The sequence below is a fragment of the Caretta caretta genome, chromosome 1 (assembly GCF_965140235.1).
Source record: "Caretta caretta isolate rCarCar2 chromosome 1, rCarCar1.hap1, whole genome shotgun sequence".
In the NCBI taxonomy this organism is placed as follows: domain Eukaryota; kingdom Metazoa; phylum Chordata; order Testudines; family Cheloniidae; genus Caretta; species Caretta caretta.
The window spans coordinates 44,669,117-44,684,891 of record NC_134206.1 but is presented as its reverse complement, the minus strand read 5'-3'; the positions used below and the strand labels follow the sequence as shown (position 1 = coordinate 44,684,891).

Sequence of the window (15,775 nt, the reverse complement as noted above, 5' to 3'; positions counted from 1 at the left end):
CTGTATACAGAAAGGTGGTTACCCTTCCTTTTATATTTATGACAGCTGCAAACACAATCATTCTGTGTTGCTAATACAATTACTGTGTAGTTTAAGAGTTATTTTCCCGCATGACTACTCTCACTCAATCTAGGCTAATTTGAGAGGAGTTAACTTGAGTTATCTACACTCTAGTTAACTCTGCAGTGAAGATTTCACCCCAGATGCACAGAAGCAGGATTTACTATTTATTTTGGGATTAATGTACTTTGGTCTTATTTTACCTAGAGAAGACTGACCACCTGTAAGGTATAATCTCTTGAAAGCTCTGCATAGAAAGACACACAGAAGAGATTATAACTGAAGTAATCATTATTCACTACTAGGTAGTGCTCTGTTTTTGTTTTATTTTCCTTTCTTTAGTTATAAAATTGATAAATGATTAAGTGATATTATCAATTTATTAATTAATAAAATAAGTATTATGCTTGTCTTGTGGTGTCCCCTAAGGTACAGTAATAACCCCATCTGTCTAAAATAGTGGTGGTCACATCCCGGAATTAGCATTAAGAGAGGCAGTTAAGATTTGACCTATCATTTTTTGTTTCTGTAGACGATAAATTGTTAGTAATTTTTGGAAAAATAAAAATAATAGAAAAGATACATGGAAAAACTCCAAGAGTTGACACTCACAAAGACATCCAAGAATCCTGTTTAGAAGGGTGGGTTTGCTGCCCTGTAGGTTAGGAGGAGTTCTCCTCCTTGAATAGAATGAGTGTTCCAGGATCTACAGGGAAATCCAATGGATTTCAGGGTATTAATATGTTGGACAGCTTCTCTGTACTTTTCCCAACTCTTTCCCCCTGCAGCAGCCAAACTGAAAGTGTCTTCCTTGTACCTGCATCCTCCTCCCTCCAAAACTTCACGGGGAGGTCAACGTCATGGAAAAAGGATTTGGCAGGAGTTAATGCTGACTTTGTCAGCACAAAATCCCATGAGGTGATTTCTGAATAAGGAGTTGCTGATTCATTATCAGATAACTAATTATTTCCCCAATTAATATAACAATTTTATACTTAAATAGCTTCTTGTGTTAGTAATCAGTTATAGCATAGAAAGACCTTGCTATATTTGTATATAATACATCTGACTATTCACATAATAATGGTATCTGGCTGTTGTTATATGAAATATTTACATTTAGATAGAAAATATTTGCAAATAAACATCTCAAAGGACGCTTATACCATCTTAAACATTTGAGGGACAACCTTTAAGGCAAACCCCAAGTTAGATACAAGTAATTGATATCATCTGTAAAATATTTCCAAACCATAATTTTGCCACCCTTAAACAAAGTGCCTGTAAAAGAAATCTGTTTTTTCAATAAGAATATTTTCAGAATTCTTTTTATGGATTTAAACTAAGGCTTATCTCTTTGCAAAGAGGAGGAGTAAAGAAGTCTACTTCTATGACTAAGTTTAGAGCTCTGATAACACATCCTTGGTATCATAGATTAATGGTTCTCAACTGGGGGTACATGTACCCCGGGGGGTACGCAGAGGTCTTGCAGGGGGTACAGCAAGTCATCTAGGTATTTGCCTGGTTTTAGAACAGGCAACATAAAAAGCACTAGTGAAGTCAGTACAAATTAAAATTTCATACTGACAATGATCTGTTTATATAGCTCTATATACTATACGCTGAAATGTAAGCACAATGTTTATATTCCAATTGATTTATTTTAAAAATGAGAAAGTAAGCAATTTTTCAGTAATAATGTGCTGTGACACTTCTGTATTTTTATGTCTGATTTTATAAATAAATAGTTTTTAAGTGAGGTGAAACTTGGAGGTACGCAAGACAAATTAGACTACTGAAAGGGGTACAGTATCCTGGAAAGGTATTATATCCTGTATAAAGAACATCCTCGTGTTCTTTTACATAATCAGGTCTCTTTCTAAAACATAAATATCCTAAGAATGTTTTCATGAGATAAAGAATCTGTGTAAACACACTTAGAAGCAACAAATATGGTTTCATGCCTAAACAGATGTCATCCTCTTTGACGCTTTTGGTGATGATTCTCAGCTTTCCTAGGAATTTCTTTAATTTCCTTGAACATTTTAGTGAGCAACCAGATTAATTTTTAATAAGCACGCGAATGATCATTCTTCACTCATCATGTGTACGAAATTAATGGAAATATCTCCTTATCTTCATTAAAGATGAAGGCAAGGATGTAATAACCTAAACCTGTATATAATTATAATAAAATTATTTATAACCACTTTTGCATCACTGTTGATGTCTGTTCCTCAACACAATAGAACCCTGATTTTTTTTTTTAAGATCTCAGAGGACACTCAAAAAGTTACATAAAAGTGGCAGTTCAGACAATCAGTACCTTCAAGCCTCCAGAGGTCTTCAGTTCTATAGGAACTTAACATCAGCACTGAGAACTTAGGAATCCCCTGGCAAGGAAGCCTGAAGCTAAGCTACCTAGTCCGTGCGATTTAGTAGCTGCACAGGGGTAAAGCTTCAGCCCTGTGGAACTTAAAACTCTCTAAAACTGAATCACCACCTCTGTAGAGATCTGCAGGATCTTTAGCTAGTGTAACCTCCGATGACAGAAGTGACTTTTTGTTAACTGGGATTTTCCCCTAAATGAATTTAGGAAAATCAGATTGCGGTATATTGAGGTTGGTTTTGGGGTAGAAGTGACATGAATTTTAATTATTTTTTTTTAAACCTATGAACACAGTGTTTGCCTTTTAGCTGGACCTCCTCCACCCTCCTGCCATGGAGGTAATAGCTGGCTTCTTTTGTTGGCTTCCTAGATACATTTTCTGGGATGAGTGAAGTACAAAAGAATGAATGAAAACATTCTAGATAAATCGTTTGGTGTGATGAAGTCATTTTTAACTTCTTTGCCATTACCCAGTAATGTACAACGAATTCCCCCCTCCCCCTGCAAGATAATGTGTTTCAGGAATGATCATTTTCATATCTCAAATGGGAGATAAGACTATGTTATAGTTTAAAATAATGGAAATTGAATGCTAGTGGGCCACTTCCTGCTCTCTGTAACATGTATGCAACTCCCAGCAGTATTTCTGGCTCTGTAATCAACATCACAATGTTGGGGTGATTTCATAGAAATAGTATGTACTGAGGGCCAGATTCTGCCCTGGGACATGTGTGCCTGGCTCTGATTCATGTGTGCACTCACACACATCAGAGGATGAAATTTGATCCCAACTTCTGAAAAAATATTTAGGATTGTATCCAGGCACATTAGTTAATTTGGACCTTGGCATATATGCTTTCTGTGCTTCAAGGTGTTTGGATAGTGTAAGTCATCTTGATTTTTGATATGCATTCTAATAAATACAAATTAATTAAAGTTGATGATTTTTATTTCAGTTTTACGAAATGGATTGTGGCGGACCATTATGTGGAAAGAGGTAAAAAACCAATTTTTAAAATGTTTTGAGAAGAATTACTTTTGATGGACTGATTCTAGGATGGCGCAGAGCCAACGACGCTGGATTTACACTGTCTAATGAGTCCCCTGTGATGGGGGAATCCTTGGCTGCCTGTTTAGGGCAGCTTTTTGTGGCTGCTTTGCACTGTGGTAGCAATGCAGAGCTCTCAGATATGGGCTCCAAGATTGTGTCCCATTCATCTGTTTTTCCAATAACAGTTGTCTATTTGTTACTTTTATAATAACAATTAGTTATTATTGATATTGCCATAGAGACTAGAACCCTGTGCTGTTTGCTCCTTTGTAGCACATTGCTTTTATCCCAATAAAAGTTAATTATTTTCACTGGAATGGCACAGCTTTATTAATATTGTTTTTAACAACTTTATATGTTCTCTGCAGATCTAGGGGAATTTTTTCTCTGAAGTCTTAGGCCCAGATCTTCAGATTTAGGCTTTGGAAGTTAGGAGTCTAAATACCTTCAAGGATCTGGGCCTTACTTAAATACTTATTTAACTTTGGTAGTTTCTGGGGCCCAATCAATTAGAACTTTTCCCTATAAGAAGTTCAGATTTTTTGAGACCAGGTTCTACAAACCCTCAATCACGAGGATAATCTGTACAGGTATAATGAACACCTATGAAGAGAGCCAGCACAAGGTCAATGCACGACCACGTAAATCCCACTTAAACTCAATTTTTTTTAGGACTTAAGTGGAACTTCAGTGGTGCATAAACCTGGTTCTTATCCTCTGCACAATTGTGAATTTAACCCCAGGTGAATACTCTGATTGTATTTAATGAGGTTACTCGTGTGAGTACAGATTCTTCAGGTCAGGCCTGTGGCGCTTAGAAAATTTTTTATAAATCTATATTTACCAGAAAGTCCAAAATAGCTCTTTGAGCTTCATTCTGGTAAGTGATAAATAATGTACATCCCTTGTAATTTTCTGAGAAGGACTTTGAAAACCAAATCAGGAAATTAAACCCATAAAATTATATTTAAACAACAGTAAGGCTCTGATGGAAACCAATGAATCCCAGGGAATGTAAAGCTCACACTGAGACGTGCCACTTTATCTTAATTTTTCTACCAGATTGTGAATTAGAGATGTCACATAAGGCTGAACATGGAATGTTTTCACATTGTGTTACAGTCTTCACATTTAAACAAAGATTCTTGACTATAAGTGTTTCATTTTGAGTCATGAGGATTCCAGTTTATCCATTATTTTGTCATAATTACTCAGCTGTGTTTAGCATATCACCCTTCTAAAATATCAGATCTGATTTGTTAGAAGTTATTAGACCTGATCTTGCTACCATTGAGGTTCATAGGAATTTTACTTCAGTGGGAGTAGGGTCAGGCTTGTCTTCTCCAATGAAGTTTACTGTTTAAAGCAAAGAAACTTACCATCTACTTTTGGAAACTGCTTGACTTTTCAGGGTCCGTTCCGACATTAGGATTATGTCTTGATGTTCAATCTCAATCCAGCAGTTCATAATTTGTATGAACAAGGACAGATGACGTGCGGGTCCCTAAATGATTCCATTGTGTCTAGGCATGAAAGCTGTTGAGCACCTTCAACTCCCATTGAAGATAATGGGAGTTGTGGGTGCTCAGCATCTCTAGGAACAGCCCACGGAACAGCTAATCAGGTGAGATGTGAGAAATGAAACACAGTTGCTGGTAGTGTTCACAGCATCTACCACTAGTTTGTGTTGCTACATACTAGAGCACCTGCTGATGTTTAATGCTACAAGTGCTTAAGATGAAAAGCATCTAATGTGAGAAGAGTTCAGGTAAGAGGAGAGTAGCAAGCTGGTGAGTAGTGAGAAAACATGGAACCAAGAAAGAAAAGGGAAGAGAAGAGGTCAGAGGAAGAGTAAAACAGACGATATGTTAAACAGATGAGGTAGAGACAAAAGCAAAGATAAGAAAACTTATGTCACCTGTGAAAGCATCTCTTATCAGCTATCAAGAAGAGCCACTGCCTACAGACAAGCTAGTTCAGGCAGTAGGAGTAATAGGGAGAGGCTTAATCACCTTATCTAAAGTAAGGAAAAACTAAAACTTGAAACTTACTTCTGAAGTTATGACTTGTATTTTTTGTCTGTGGTGGACACTGTTTCCCTTCATTAAATGTGTGAAATGAGCCCTGACGTTGAACTTTTATCTTCTCAATGGTATATAACCAGACTGAATTCAAAGCATCACAGTAGATGTTCTTTGTAAGATACAGAACTCTTCCTCTCTTTGTGAAGGGAATAGTTAACACATTAATAATCCAGATGAACAATCTGTGTTCATTTTCTCTTCTTCCCTGCTGCTGCACTCCTGCCCCTGTATCAATAGGTGGCAGTAGGAGACATTGTGAAGGTCACCAATGGGCAGCATCTTCCAGCAGACATGATCATTGTATCTTCCAGGTCAGATATACTGAGTGGGTGTGACATGATGCTTCTGCTGAACTGAGGTTTTAAAGAAATTATTTTCATTATTAGGCCGTGTAAACTTAGATCTTATATGCCAATCCCCTCACTGTGTGAACTGGATAACAACATTTCTACATCAAAAAGATATGTTTGCCTTATCAGGGAAAGAAGTGATCCTTTCCAGTCACCCTCTCTTTCATTTGCATTGTGAATAACTTCTCAAGAGCAGCCAGGTAAGATGGTGTTCAAATTGGTGGTGCTTGAAACTGAGCTCACTGTAGCATTTTGGGAAATTGGCTCTTTCAGATTTGTAGGGAGGGGATTTGGGGATTTGACAAATGCTGAGTGCAGTCAAATTGCTCAGTGATTTTTGAAAGGCCTCTCACTTCTAAAAGGTCTTCACTGCTAAAAAAAAAAAAGTGCAATCTTTTTACCTCAGTGTAATTGAGAAGCATGAGCTGTCCTGAGGTAAAAACACACTGACACATTAGTTTTATCGTGAGGTAAATTCACTGAGGTCAAGGCGGGTGTAGAGCTGTTCAGCTCATGATAGAACTAAAGTGTCTTGTCCTCACTGTGTTTTTTACCTCAGGACTGCTCTTGTAAGTTACTCACCCCAAGGTATAAAACACACCCTTTTTAACAGTGAAGAGAAGCTTTCAGAGGATTTTGCAGCTAAGTGATTTTTGGTGGTGATCAAAAGAACTTTAGTTTTGTTTCCTTGTATTAATTGAACTGAAAAAAATCCAGCAAGTTCCCCCAACACTTAGTGCCCCGCCCCCAAGTACTTGTGCCGCCTTCTTCCACTGCAATTAACTCGAGTTATGTATGCTCAAGTTACTTCTCTTGAGTTAGCCTCGCTTGAGAGAAAGCAGTCACAGTGCAGAATAACATTCGAGCTGCTGTGTCCACTGCTCTGGTGCTTCACTTATTCATGTGTGTCACTAAAATAAGGGGGAGGGATAGCTCAGTGGTCTGAGCATTGGCCTGCTAAACCCAGGGTTGTGAGCTCAATCCTTGAGGGGGCCATTTAGGGATCTGGGGCAAAAATTGGGGATTGGTCCTGCTTTGAGCAGGGGGTTGGACTAGATGACCTCCTGAGGTCCCTTCCAATCCTGATATTCTATGAAAGTTTAGTCTATACTACAAACGTAGCCACACCCTTGGGCAACCTAGTTATACCAACCTATCCCCTGGTATAGACAGTTCGAGGGCTTCTCTTGTCAACATAGCTACCACCTCTCCGGGAGGTGGAGCACCTACGCTGATGGGAGAAGCTCTTCTTTTGGTACCGGTAGCATCTTTACTAAGTGCCACAGCACTGTAAGTGTAGACAAGTCCTGGGACTTCTGGGGGCATATCTCATGGGTCTTTGCGCTGCAGTTAGATGAGCTGCTCTGTAAATTCTTTTTTAGTGAATTATGAGAGAACTTGTCTGTCCTCTCTGGGTGCCTGGGTGGGAATTATGAGAAGGCATTGGAGGACTGTCAGCACTCGAGTGGAACTAGCCTGTGGCCACACTAGAGTGGGCATGCCAGCATCTGCTGAGTTGCGCTCTCTGAAGTTTTAGCCTGTACCCCCTGATGGACCAGCCAAGTTGTGTTTAAAAGCACCACCACACTTGAGTTAGGAGCAACATTTGAGTTATAATTTGAGTTAACTTTGCAGTGAAGATACACCCTAAGACTGCAGGTCTTCTCTTCACCACCCAAACATCAAACAAGAGATCTTGTGGATGTTCTTCTTCTCTCTAACTAGCAATGGCCATGGGTCACCCTGATCCCCATGCCCTGAAATTCCCTCCTGGAGAGGGAAACAGATGACTAACCTTCTGAGAAATGTCTTTTCTGAGCTATTGGCCTACATTTCCTGCCTTGCCCTCACTTTCTGTCTCATTCTTGTGTCACCAGGAGAAGCAGTGTCTCTGGTGGAGATAGATAGCAGGTAAAAATGAAGATTTGAAATTTCAAAAGTTACTAGAGATTTGGGGTACTGGAGTTTTAGGGTGCCCAATTGAAATTCCATAAGGTGTCCTGAGGGTGCTCAGTAAGTCTGAAAAATATTGTCCCTTTAATCATGACTGAGGTTGAGTACCCAAAAACTGAGGTACCTCAAATATCTAGTTCGTTCTAGGATTTAGGTCAAAATTTAAAAATAAGATTTATTTAAATAAAAGCCCCAAATTATTATTGATTATTTATTACTAGCCAGGTGGCTCCCAAATTTAAGTGCAGGTAGGGGATACAACCACACTCTTATCAGAATGGTAATTTCCAGTTTTGAGGGATTCTCATTCCATTTTGGGCTTTCTCCCCCAATGTTTTATATTTAAACTTTTTCTCCCACTTACCTGCTTCACTGGGATTTAGTTCTTAAGATGCATAGGCCAAATTATTCTGTCAGTACCACTCCAGTAACCCCACTGATGTCAGTGAGGTTACACTGGTGTAACTGAGGCATAATTTGGCCCTGAGTATGCTGTTTAATATATGAAATGCTTTGCTTTTAGTACTGGCCATTTCTGTTGTGGTTTTGCTTTTACCATGGTCGCTTTGTTATGTACATAATAAATTCTTTGAGATGGTAATAATAATAATAATAGCCCTCAGTTCACCAGAAAGCTTTGCATGCTCTGCAAGGATGGATTGTTTGATTTGTGTATGGTATGTGCTGTATTAAGGTATTGTGTGTACAGGTATATTGTTTTGACTGTTAAATTGTCTATTATTTTGATTATTCACATAAAGATGACATTCAAGGGATCTTACAGACAGCAGAAATTCTTAAGGCAGAAAAAAAGACCAAAAGCAATTAAAGATCATATTTGGATCTCATTTGTACTGGGTATAAGAGGCATTTTCAGGTCTATATACAGATGTGAAGAACTTTGTGTAAAAAATTCTTGGCCTGTGATATAAGTGCTGCGTCTGATCCACCATCTAGATTACAGTAAATTTGCTGTTCATAATATGACCAAAAATATGGACCATTGTGGTTTATGTATTAGAGTCTGTAGTGTCCATTGGATCTGATCTGTTAGTTTGACCATATGTGGGAAGCTGTGAACCTGTGTTCCAGCTCCCATTGCTGTATGACTTCTGAAAGAAAATTTATTTCTCTGGAGACCACATACATATCTGTGTATATGGCTAGATCTGCATACCTGCATCTCTCTGGCATTCAGGTGTCTAGCAGTCAGGAAAATGGCAGCAATACAAGGGTTAATTTAAATCTAATTGCTTCAGGAGATATAGAACAGCATCTCAATGTACAGAAAGTAGTCTGCAAACACGGGAAGATGAAATGCGTATCTGGGTCCAAGTAGGAAGTGAATTCCTTCATTGTGATGCATAGACATAAGTGAGGATGTCTTTTTAAAAGATATGCTCTAGGAATTATTTTGGGGAAGTTCTATGGCTTGTGTTATAAAGGGGCTCAGATGGTCATAGTGGTCCCTTCAGGCCTTGAAATCTATGAATTTATGAACTACAGGAAAAGATGAATGAGTACAAACTCTGGGCAAGATTCTAATACTCCTCAGGTGTGCCCTGAGAGTAGGCACTCTGTGAAAGCATCATCATTGTATACCTGAATTTGACCCATACTTAGCTCTCTCCCACCCTCGGACAGCCTATTCCAGCTAGGAAGAGGGGATGTGTGGGGATGTGTAAGGGCACAAACATTCTAGTAGACCACACCCCTTGAGTCTAACCCTGGTTCCAGAATGCCTTTCTGTGGCTCCAACCACAGGACACCTGCAGAGTAGCCTCTGCAAGTTTGGGGGGAACTAGAATCAGGGAGGTGGAACATTAACATCCTCTGCTGCCCTTACAGCCATGGCTTTTTGGTGAATTGTATGAGCAGCGTATAGCCAGATTTGGCTCTATGGGGAAAAAAATGTACAAAGGTATGAAGGGAGCTGGTGCCTAATTGTCCTTAGTAATTTGAAAATCTCCCCTGTTTTAATGTTGCTATGGTTTTCCAGCATTCTTGCTCAACAAATTTGGGGAAGAAAATTCTAGAAGGAGAACTTGTCAAAAGTGAAACAGCTGAGTTATTAAATAATGTGAAGAATTGAAGCAGAGGTTCTTTAATATTTTCTGGAAGTGATGTGTACTTATGTTAAACCTGCTTGTTTTTCCTGGATAGCATCTATATTGATTCAGATAGATGTGTTTTTTTTAAGAAATCATTTAAGTCATTTTTAACTGAAATAATTTTCAAAGGGATTTTTAAAAAATGGCACCCTGTCATTCACCATCAGAATTTAACTTTTTGCCATATAATGTATTGAGAATAGTTATAATTGGGTACTTTCAAAGCACAAGTAAGGCTCAGTGTAATTGTTTTATAAAATGTTTAATCATGAAAATTTTACTGTGCTTTCTGCAGTGAACCTCAGGCAATGTGCTATATTGAAACATCTAATCTTGATGGGGAGACTAATCTTAAAATACGACAGGTAAAATCACATTTATTTTGTTAGTGTAAAATGTTAACTAGAAAGTCCTGTTTAGCAGTTAGGAAAGGGAGCTGGGTGTGAGGAGATCTGGATTCTAAATGCAGCTGTATAACTCTTGACTAGTTACTTATGCTCTCACTGCCAGTTTCTGCATCTGTTGAATGGAGGTGGTAATAATTGCTGTACAGATTTGTTGAGAGACTGAATTAAAGAGAGGCATGGTCCAGTGGATTTAAACATGGGAATGGACATCAGGAAGATCCTGGCTATGACGCTTACGTCTAGTGTGGCCTTCAAACAAATATTTAACTTCTCTGCCTCACTTTCCCCCACTCTAATAACAGCAGTATTCTTCCCAGGGCTGCTGTAATTACATGCTTGGTAAGTGCTTTAAACATGAATTTAGTCTCTCTCCATCTTACAGGACCTGCATTTGATGACCTTCAGGTCATGTTGCAAAGCGTATGGGCCTGATTCTTCATTTACACTGAGGCTGCTTTGTACAACCCTGGCCGCGTAAATAGACCTTTAAAGAGTGTGAATTAGACATATACACTTCCAGGCTTCTTTACACCGCCAGAGAGGTGTAAAGGAGAATCAGGGCCTGTGTATTTTCCCGGGCTTTCTCCGACTCCTAAGTGTGAGCACCTCAGTCTTTAGGTGGGGAGCAGCATGGAGCAGGAGATTGGTACTTTTGTGTGAGTAAAAATAATTAACTGAGACTCTTATGCACATCCTGCTTAAGGGGATCTCAGTAATTACAGAGCGAGAGGCCAAGCTCCCACCATCCTCCTGCCCATCCCCAATACCCCATGCCATGGTTTATCAGAGCTGATGCAGAACCTTTGGTGTGTGGAGTCCCCTTACATGCCCTCTCCATAGCATGTGCAGCATGGATACAGTGGCTGTTCTGTACCAAGGGGCATCAGTCACGCTGTGCGCATGGTAAACTTCACCAGAAGGTCACATTTTATTTTATGCAAATATATCTGTAAAATATAAGAGAATGTTTAGAGGTGAGAAAATAAGTTTCTATTTTAAATGTTTGGGAAATGTAAAGTTATCAGAGAAGAGAAAAAAAGAAAAGGATGGATCCGATGAAGTGATCTGTAGCTCACGAAAGCTTATGCTCAAATAAATTTGTTAGTTTCTAAGGTGCCACAAGTACTCCTTTTCTTTTTGTGAATACAGACTAACACGGCTGCTACTCTGAAACCTGTCATTATGCAAGTCAGAGAAGAGGAGTTACAGATTCTCTTCTTACTTACCCCGGTGTCAGTTGGGAGTAACTCCATTTAGACACTGCAGCTGCTCAAATCTAAAACTAATGTGTGAGGAGAATCAGGGCATTGAGCACATTAAGATGCAGTTTCATGGGATTGCAGCATACCCTGACAGTATCAAAGCAGCATTTAGAAACCTGTGTACTTGTTGTCACGGAGTCCCCGGGCGATGCTCTGGAACTGCTCCCTATGAAGCCAGTCAGGACTCTGGGGAAGTCTCCTTTCTGCTAGCAGACTGTCTTCAGGACTCACAGCTCACACAACTTCCACCTTCCTGGGTCTGACCTCGGAGCGTTCAGCATCCTCTGCCCCTCCGTGCACTTCCCACAGCGAGTCCGTCCAGGCAGGGTCCTGGGGAAGCCAGAGGGTCCTGCACCCCAACTTCGTAGTCAGACGTGACTCTCAGCCAGCCAGCTAGTAAAACAGAAGTTTATTAGACAACAGGAACGTGGTCTAAACCAGAGCTTGTAGGTGCAGAGAACAGGACCCCTCAGCTGGGTCCATTTTGGGAGGCAGTGAGCCAGACAACCCCATCTGCACTTCACTCCATGTCCCCAGCCAGCCCCAAACTGAAACTCTCTCCAGCCCCTCCTCCTCTTGGCTTTGTCCCTTTCCCAGGCCAGGGGGTCACCTGATTCCTTTGTTCTCCAACCCTTTAGCTCTCACCTTGCAGGGGGGAAGGGCCAGGCCATCAGTTGCCAGGAAACAGGGTGTTGGCCATTCTCGGTGTCCAGACCCCTGCACACACCTGCCCTCTAGGGCTCTGCAACGATCATACACCCTTATCCCACCACCTAGATACTTAAGAACTGCATAGGGGAAACTGAGGCATCCCCACAATATTCAGAGGAAACATTAAGAAAAGTCCTGCTTCGTCAATCTCTCCCCCCTTCGAGACCGAACTGAGCGGGGTCACTTTTGCCGGTGACCCGGGGAAGTTCGAAGCCACCAGCATTCCCATGGATGCCCCAGCATCTCTCCTGTTCCTTGATGGGAGTTACACCAGGCCCTTCCAGTTTCACGCCCTCCCTTAGGTCGGGGTGGTCGATAGCACTCGCATGCCTCATGTGGGAAGGTTTATGCAGCCCGTGCCCTTTTGCCACCCCAAAACCCCCGGGGGTCAAACTGGGAAAGGGTCTTCTCTCAGCGCTCCAGTCTGGAGGCCTGCAATTTGGGCTCTGTTGGTTAAGAGCCCCCATCTTGGCCTGGGCCACATACTGTTCACTTACAGAACTAGCATGGAGACATCCTTTTCTCCACAACCTTGTCTCCCCAACAAGCTGGCCAAACACAGCCACTTGGTTATAGGACTGTTTAACTTTCTTAACAGCTTTCACTTCATCTGAGACCTTCTCAAAGCTGTCCACACTGGATCTTTCAACAGGAAAGTCAGTGGCTTCATTCACAACAGAAAATTTCTGGCTGTTAGGAACTGAAACTTTCTTGATTAAATCACTTTCACACCCTTCAGTTGCAATAAACTGCTTGCAAATACTACTATGAGGATTCCTTTCCCTAGGGCTTTTCTATGCAACAGTTCACCCTTCACAGAAATTCTGCCCTTACCCTCTTCACCTAGGGCTTGCTCTAGAGGAACACTTTCCTGAGCAACAACAGACTCTTTCTGGGTCTCACTTACATCCAGAATTACCTCTGGCCCATCAGGAGGATTCCTACACAATCCCCTTTCAGGCAAACTTACAGACTTCCTAGGTAAAAGGTTAGAAGCAGTCTCCTTCCCTTTGCCACACACAAGTTCAGGAATCTTTTCCTTCTTGCTACAGGTTTCCACATCCTCAGTAGGTAACACAATCAAATCACCTTTCTGCTCTCCTTGTGCCCTGGCTAGGATCTCACCCTGATTAGACAGAGTTGCTACACTCTTTCCCAACAACACACTAGCAATGGGCAAAATACAAGCACCAGAATTGTCTGGTCTCTGGGATTTTACATAGACACTAACTGGATGCGACCTAGTTACAGTGCCAGTCTCCCTAGCAGACACAAACTTAGGACCATTCCCTTCATAGAATCATAGAATATCAGGATTGGAAGGGACCTCAGGAGGTTATCTAGTCCAACCCCCTGCTCAAAGCAGGATGAATCCCCAACTAAATCATCCCAGCCAGGGCTTTGTCGAGCCTGACCTTAAAAATATCTAAGGAAGGAGATTCCACCACCTCCCTAGGTAACGCATTCCAGTGTTTCACCACCCTCCTAGTGAAAAAGTTTTTCCTAATATCCAACCTAAACCTCCCCCACTGCAACTTGAGACCATTACTCCTTGTTCTGTCATCAGCTACCACTGAGAACAGTCTATATCCATCCTCTTTGGAACCCCCTTTCAGGTAGTTGAAAGCATCTATCAAATCCCCCCTCATTCTTCTCTTCCGCAGACTAAACAATCCCAGTTCTCTCAGCCTCTCCTCATAAATCATGTGTTCCAGTCCCCTAATCATTTTTGTTGCCCTCCGCTGGACTCTCCCCAGTTTTTCCACATCCTTCTTGTAGTGTGAGGCCCAAAACTGGACACAGTACTCCAGATGAGGCCTCACCAATGTCGAATAGAGGGGAACGATCACGTCCCTCGATCTGCTGGCAATGCCCCTACCTATACGTTCCAAAATGCCATTGGCCTTCTTGGCAACAAGTGCACACTGTTGACTCATATCCAGCTTCTCGTCCACTGTCACCCCTGGGTCCTTTTCTGCAGAACTGCTGCCTAGCCATTTGGTCCCTAGTCTGTAGCGGTGCATGGGATTATTCCGTCCTAAGTGCAGGATTCTGCACTTGTCCTTGTTGAACCTCATCAGATTTCTTTTGGCCCAATCCTCTAATTTGTCTAGGTCCCTCTGTATCCTATCCCTACCCTCCAGCGTATCTACCTCTCCTCCCAGTTTAGTGTCATCTGCAAACTTGCTGAGGGTGCAATCCACACCATCCTCCAGATCATTTATGAAGCTATTGAACAAAACCGGCCCCAGGACCGACCCTTGGGGCACTCCACTTGATACCGGCTGCCAACTAGACATGGAGCCATTGATCACTACCCGTTGAGCCCGACGATCCTGCCAGCTTTCTATCCACCTTATAGTCCATTCATCCAGCCCATACTTCTTTAACTTGCTGGCAAGAATACTGTGGGAGACCATGTCAAAAGCTTTGCTAAAGTCAAGGAATAACATGTCCACCGCTTTCCCCTCATCCACAGAGCCAGTTATCTCATCATAGAAGGCAATTAGATTAGTCAAGCATGACTTGCCCTTGGTGAATCCATGCTGACTGTTCCTGATCACTTTCCTCTCCTCCAAGTGCTTCAGAATTGATTCCTTGAGGACCTGCTCCATGATTTTTCCAGGGACTGAGGTGAGGCTGACTGGCCTGTAGTTCCCTGGATCCTCCCCCTTCCCTTTTTTAAAGATGGGCACTACATTAGCCTTTTTCCAGTCGTCTGGGACTTCCTCGGATCACCATGAGTTTTCAAAGATAATGGCCAATGGCTCTGCAATCACATCTGCCAACTCCTTTAGCACTCTCGGATGCAGCGCATCCGGCCCCATGGACTTGTGCTCGTCCAGCTTTTCTAAATAGTCCCAAACCGCTTCTTTCTCCACAGAGGGCTGGTCACCTACTCCCCATGCTGCGCTGCCCAGTGCAGCAGTCCAGGAGCTGACGTTGTTTGTGAAGACAGAGGCAAAAAAAGCATTGAGTACATTAGCTTTTTCCACATCCTCTGTCACTAAGTTGCCTCCCTCATTCAGTAAGGGGCCCACACTTTCCTTGACTTTCTTCTTGTTGCTAACGTACCTGAAGAAACCCTTCTTGTTACTCTTAACATCTCTTGCTAGCTGCAACTCCAGGTGTGATTTGGCCTTCCTGATTTCACTCCTGCATCCCCGAGCAGTATTTTTATACTCTTCCCTGGTCATTTGTCCAATCTTCCACTTCTTGTAAGTTTCTTTTTTGTGTTCAAGCCCAGTTCCAAGTCCTTTTCCTTAGGAGCTTCTCTTACGTGTTCAGTTGTGGGAGAGTGAAGAACAACAGATGATGTCACTCCCTGCCTTATATAGCTTTAGCATATGGCAGGAACCCTTTGTCCCAAACTCAGTTTGTGGAAAAACACTGGTAT

General features: G+C 41.6%; 1 protein-coding gene across 5 annotated transcripts in view; it reads left to right on the top strand.

The window, feature by feature from the left end:
* Positions 1–15,775, top strand: part of ATP8A2 (ATPase phospholipid transporting 8A2) — a 663,684-nt gene that overhangs the window by 118,958 nt on the left and 528,951 nt on the right. For all 5 annotated transcript variants that reach the window (XM_048846098.2, XM_048846107.2, XM_048846083.2 and 2 more), the window contains exons 6-8: positions 3,406–3,446; positions 5,822–5,895; positions 10,294–10,363. In XM_048846098.2, the coding sequence (XP_048702055.1) occupies positions 3,406–3,446; positions 5,822–5,895; positions 10,294–10,363 (185 nt within the window). The remainder of the gene's footprint in view (positions 1–3,405; positions 3,447–5,821; positions 5,896–10,293; positions 10,364–15,775) is intronic.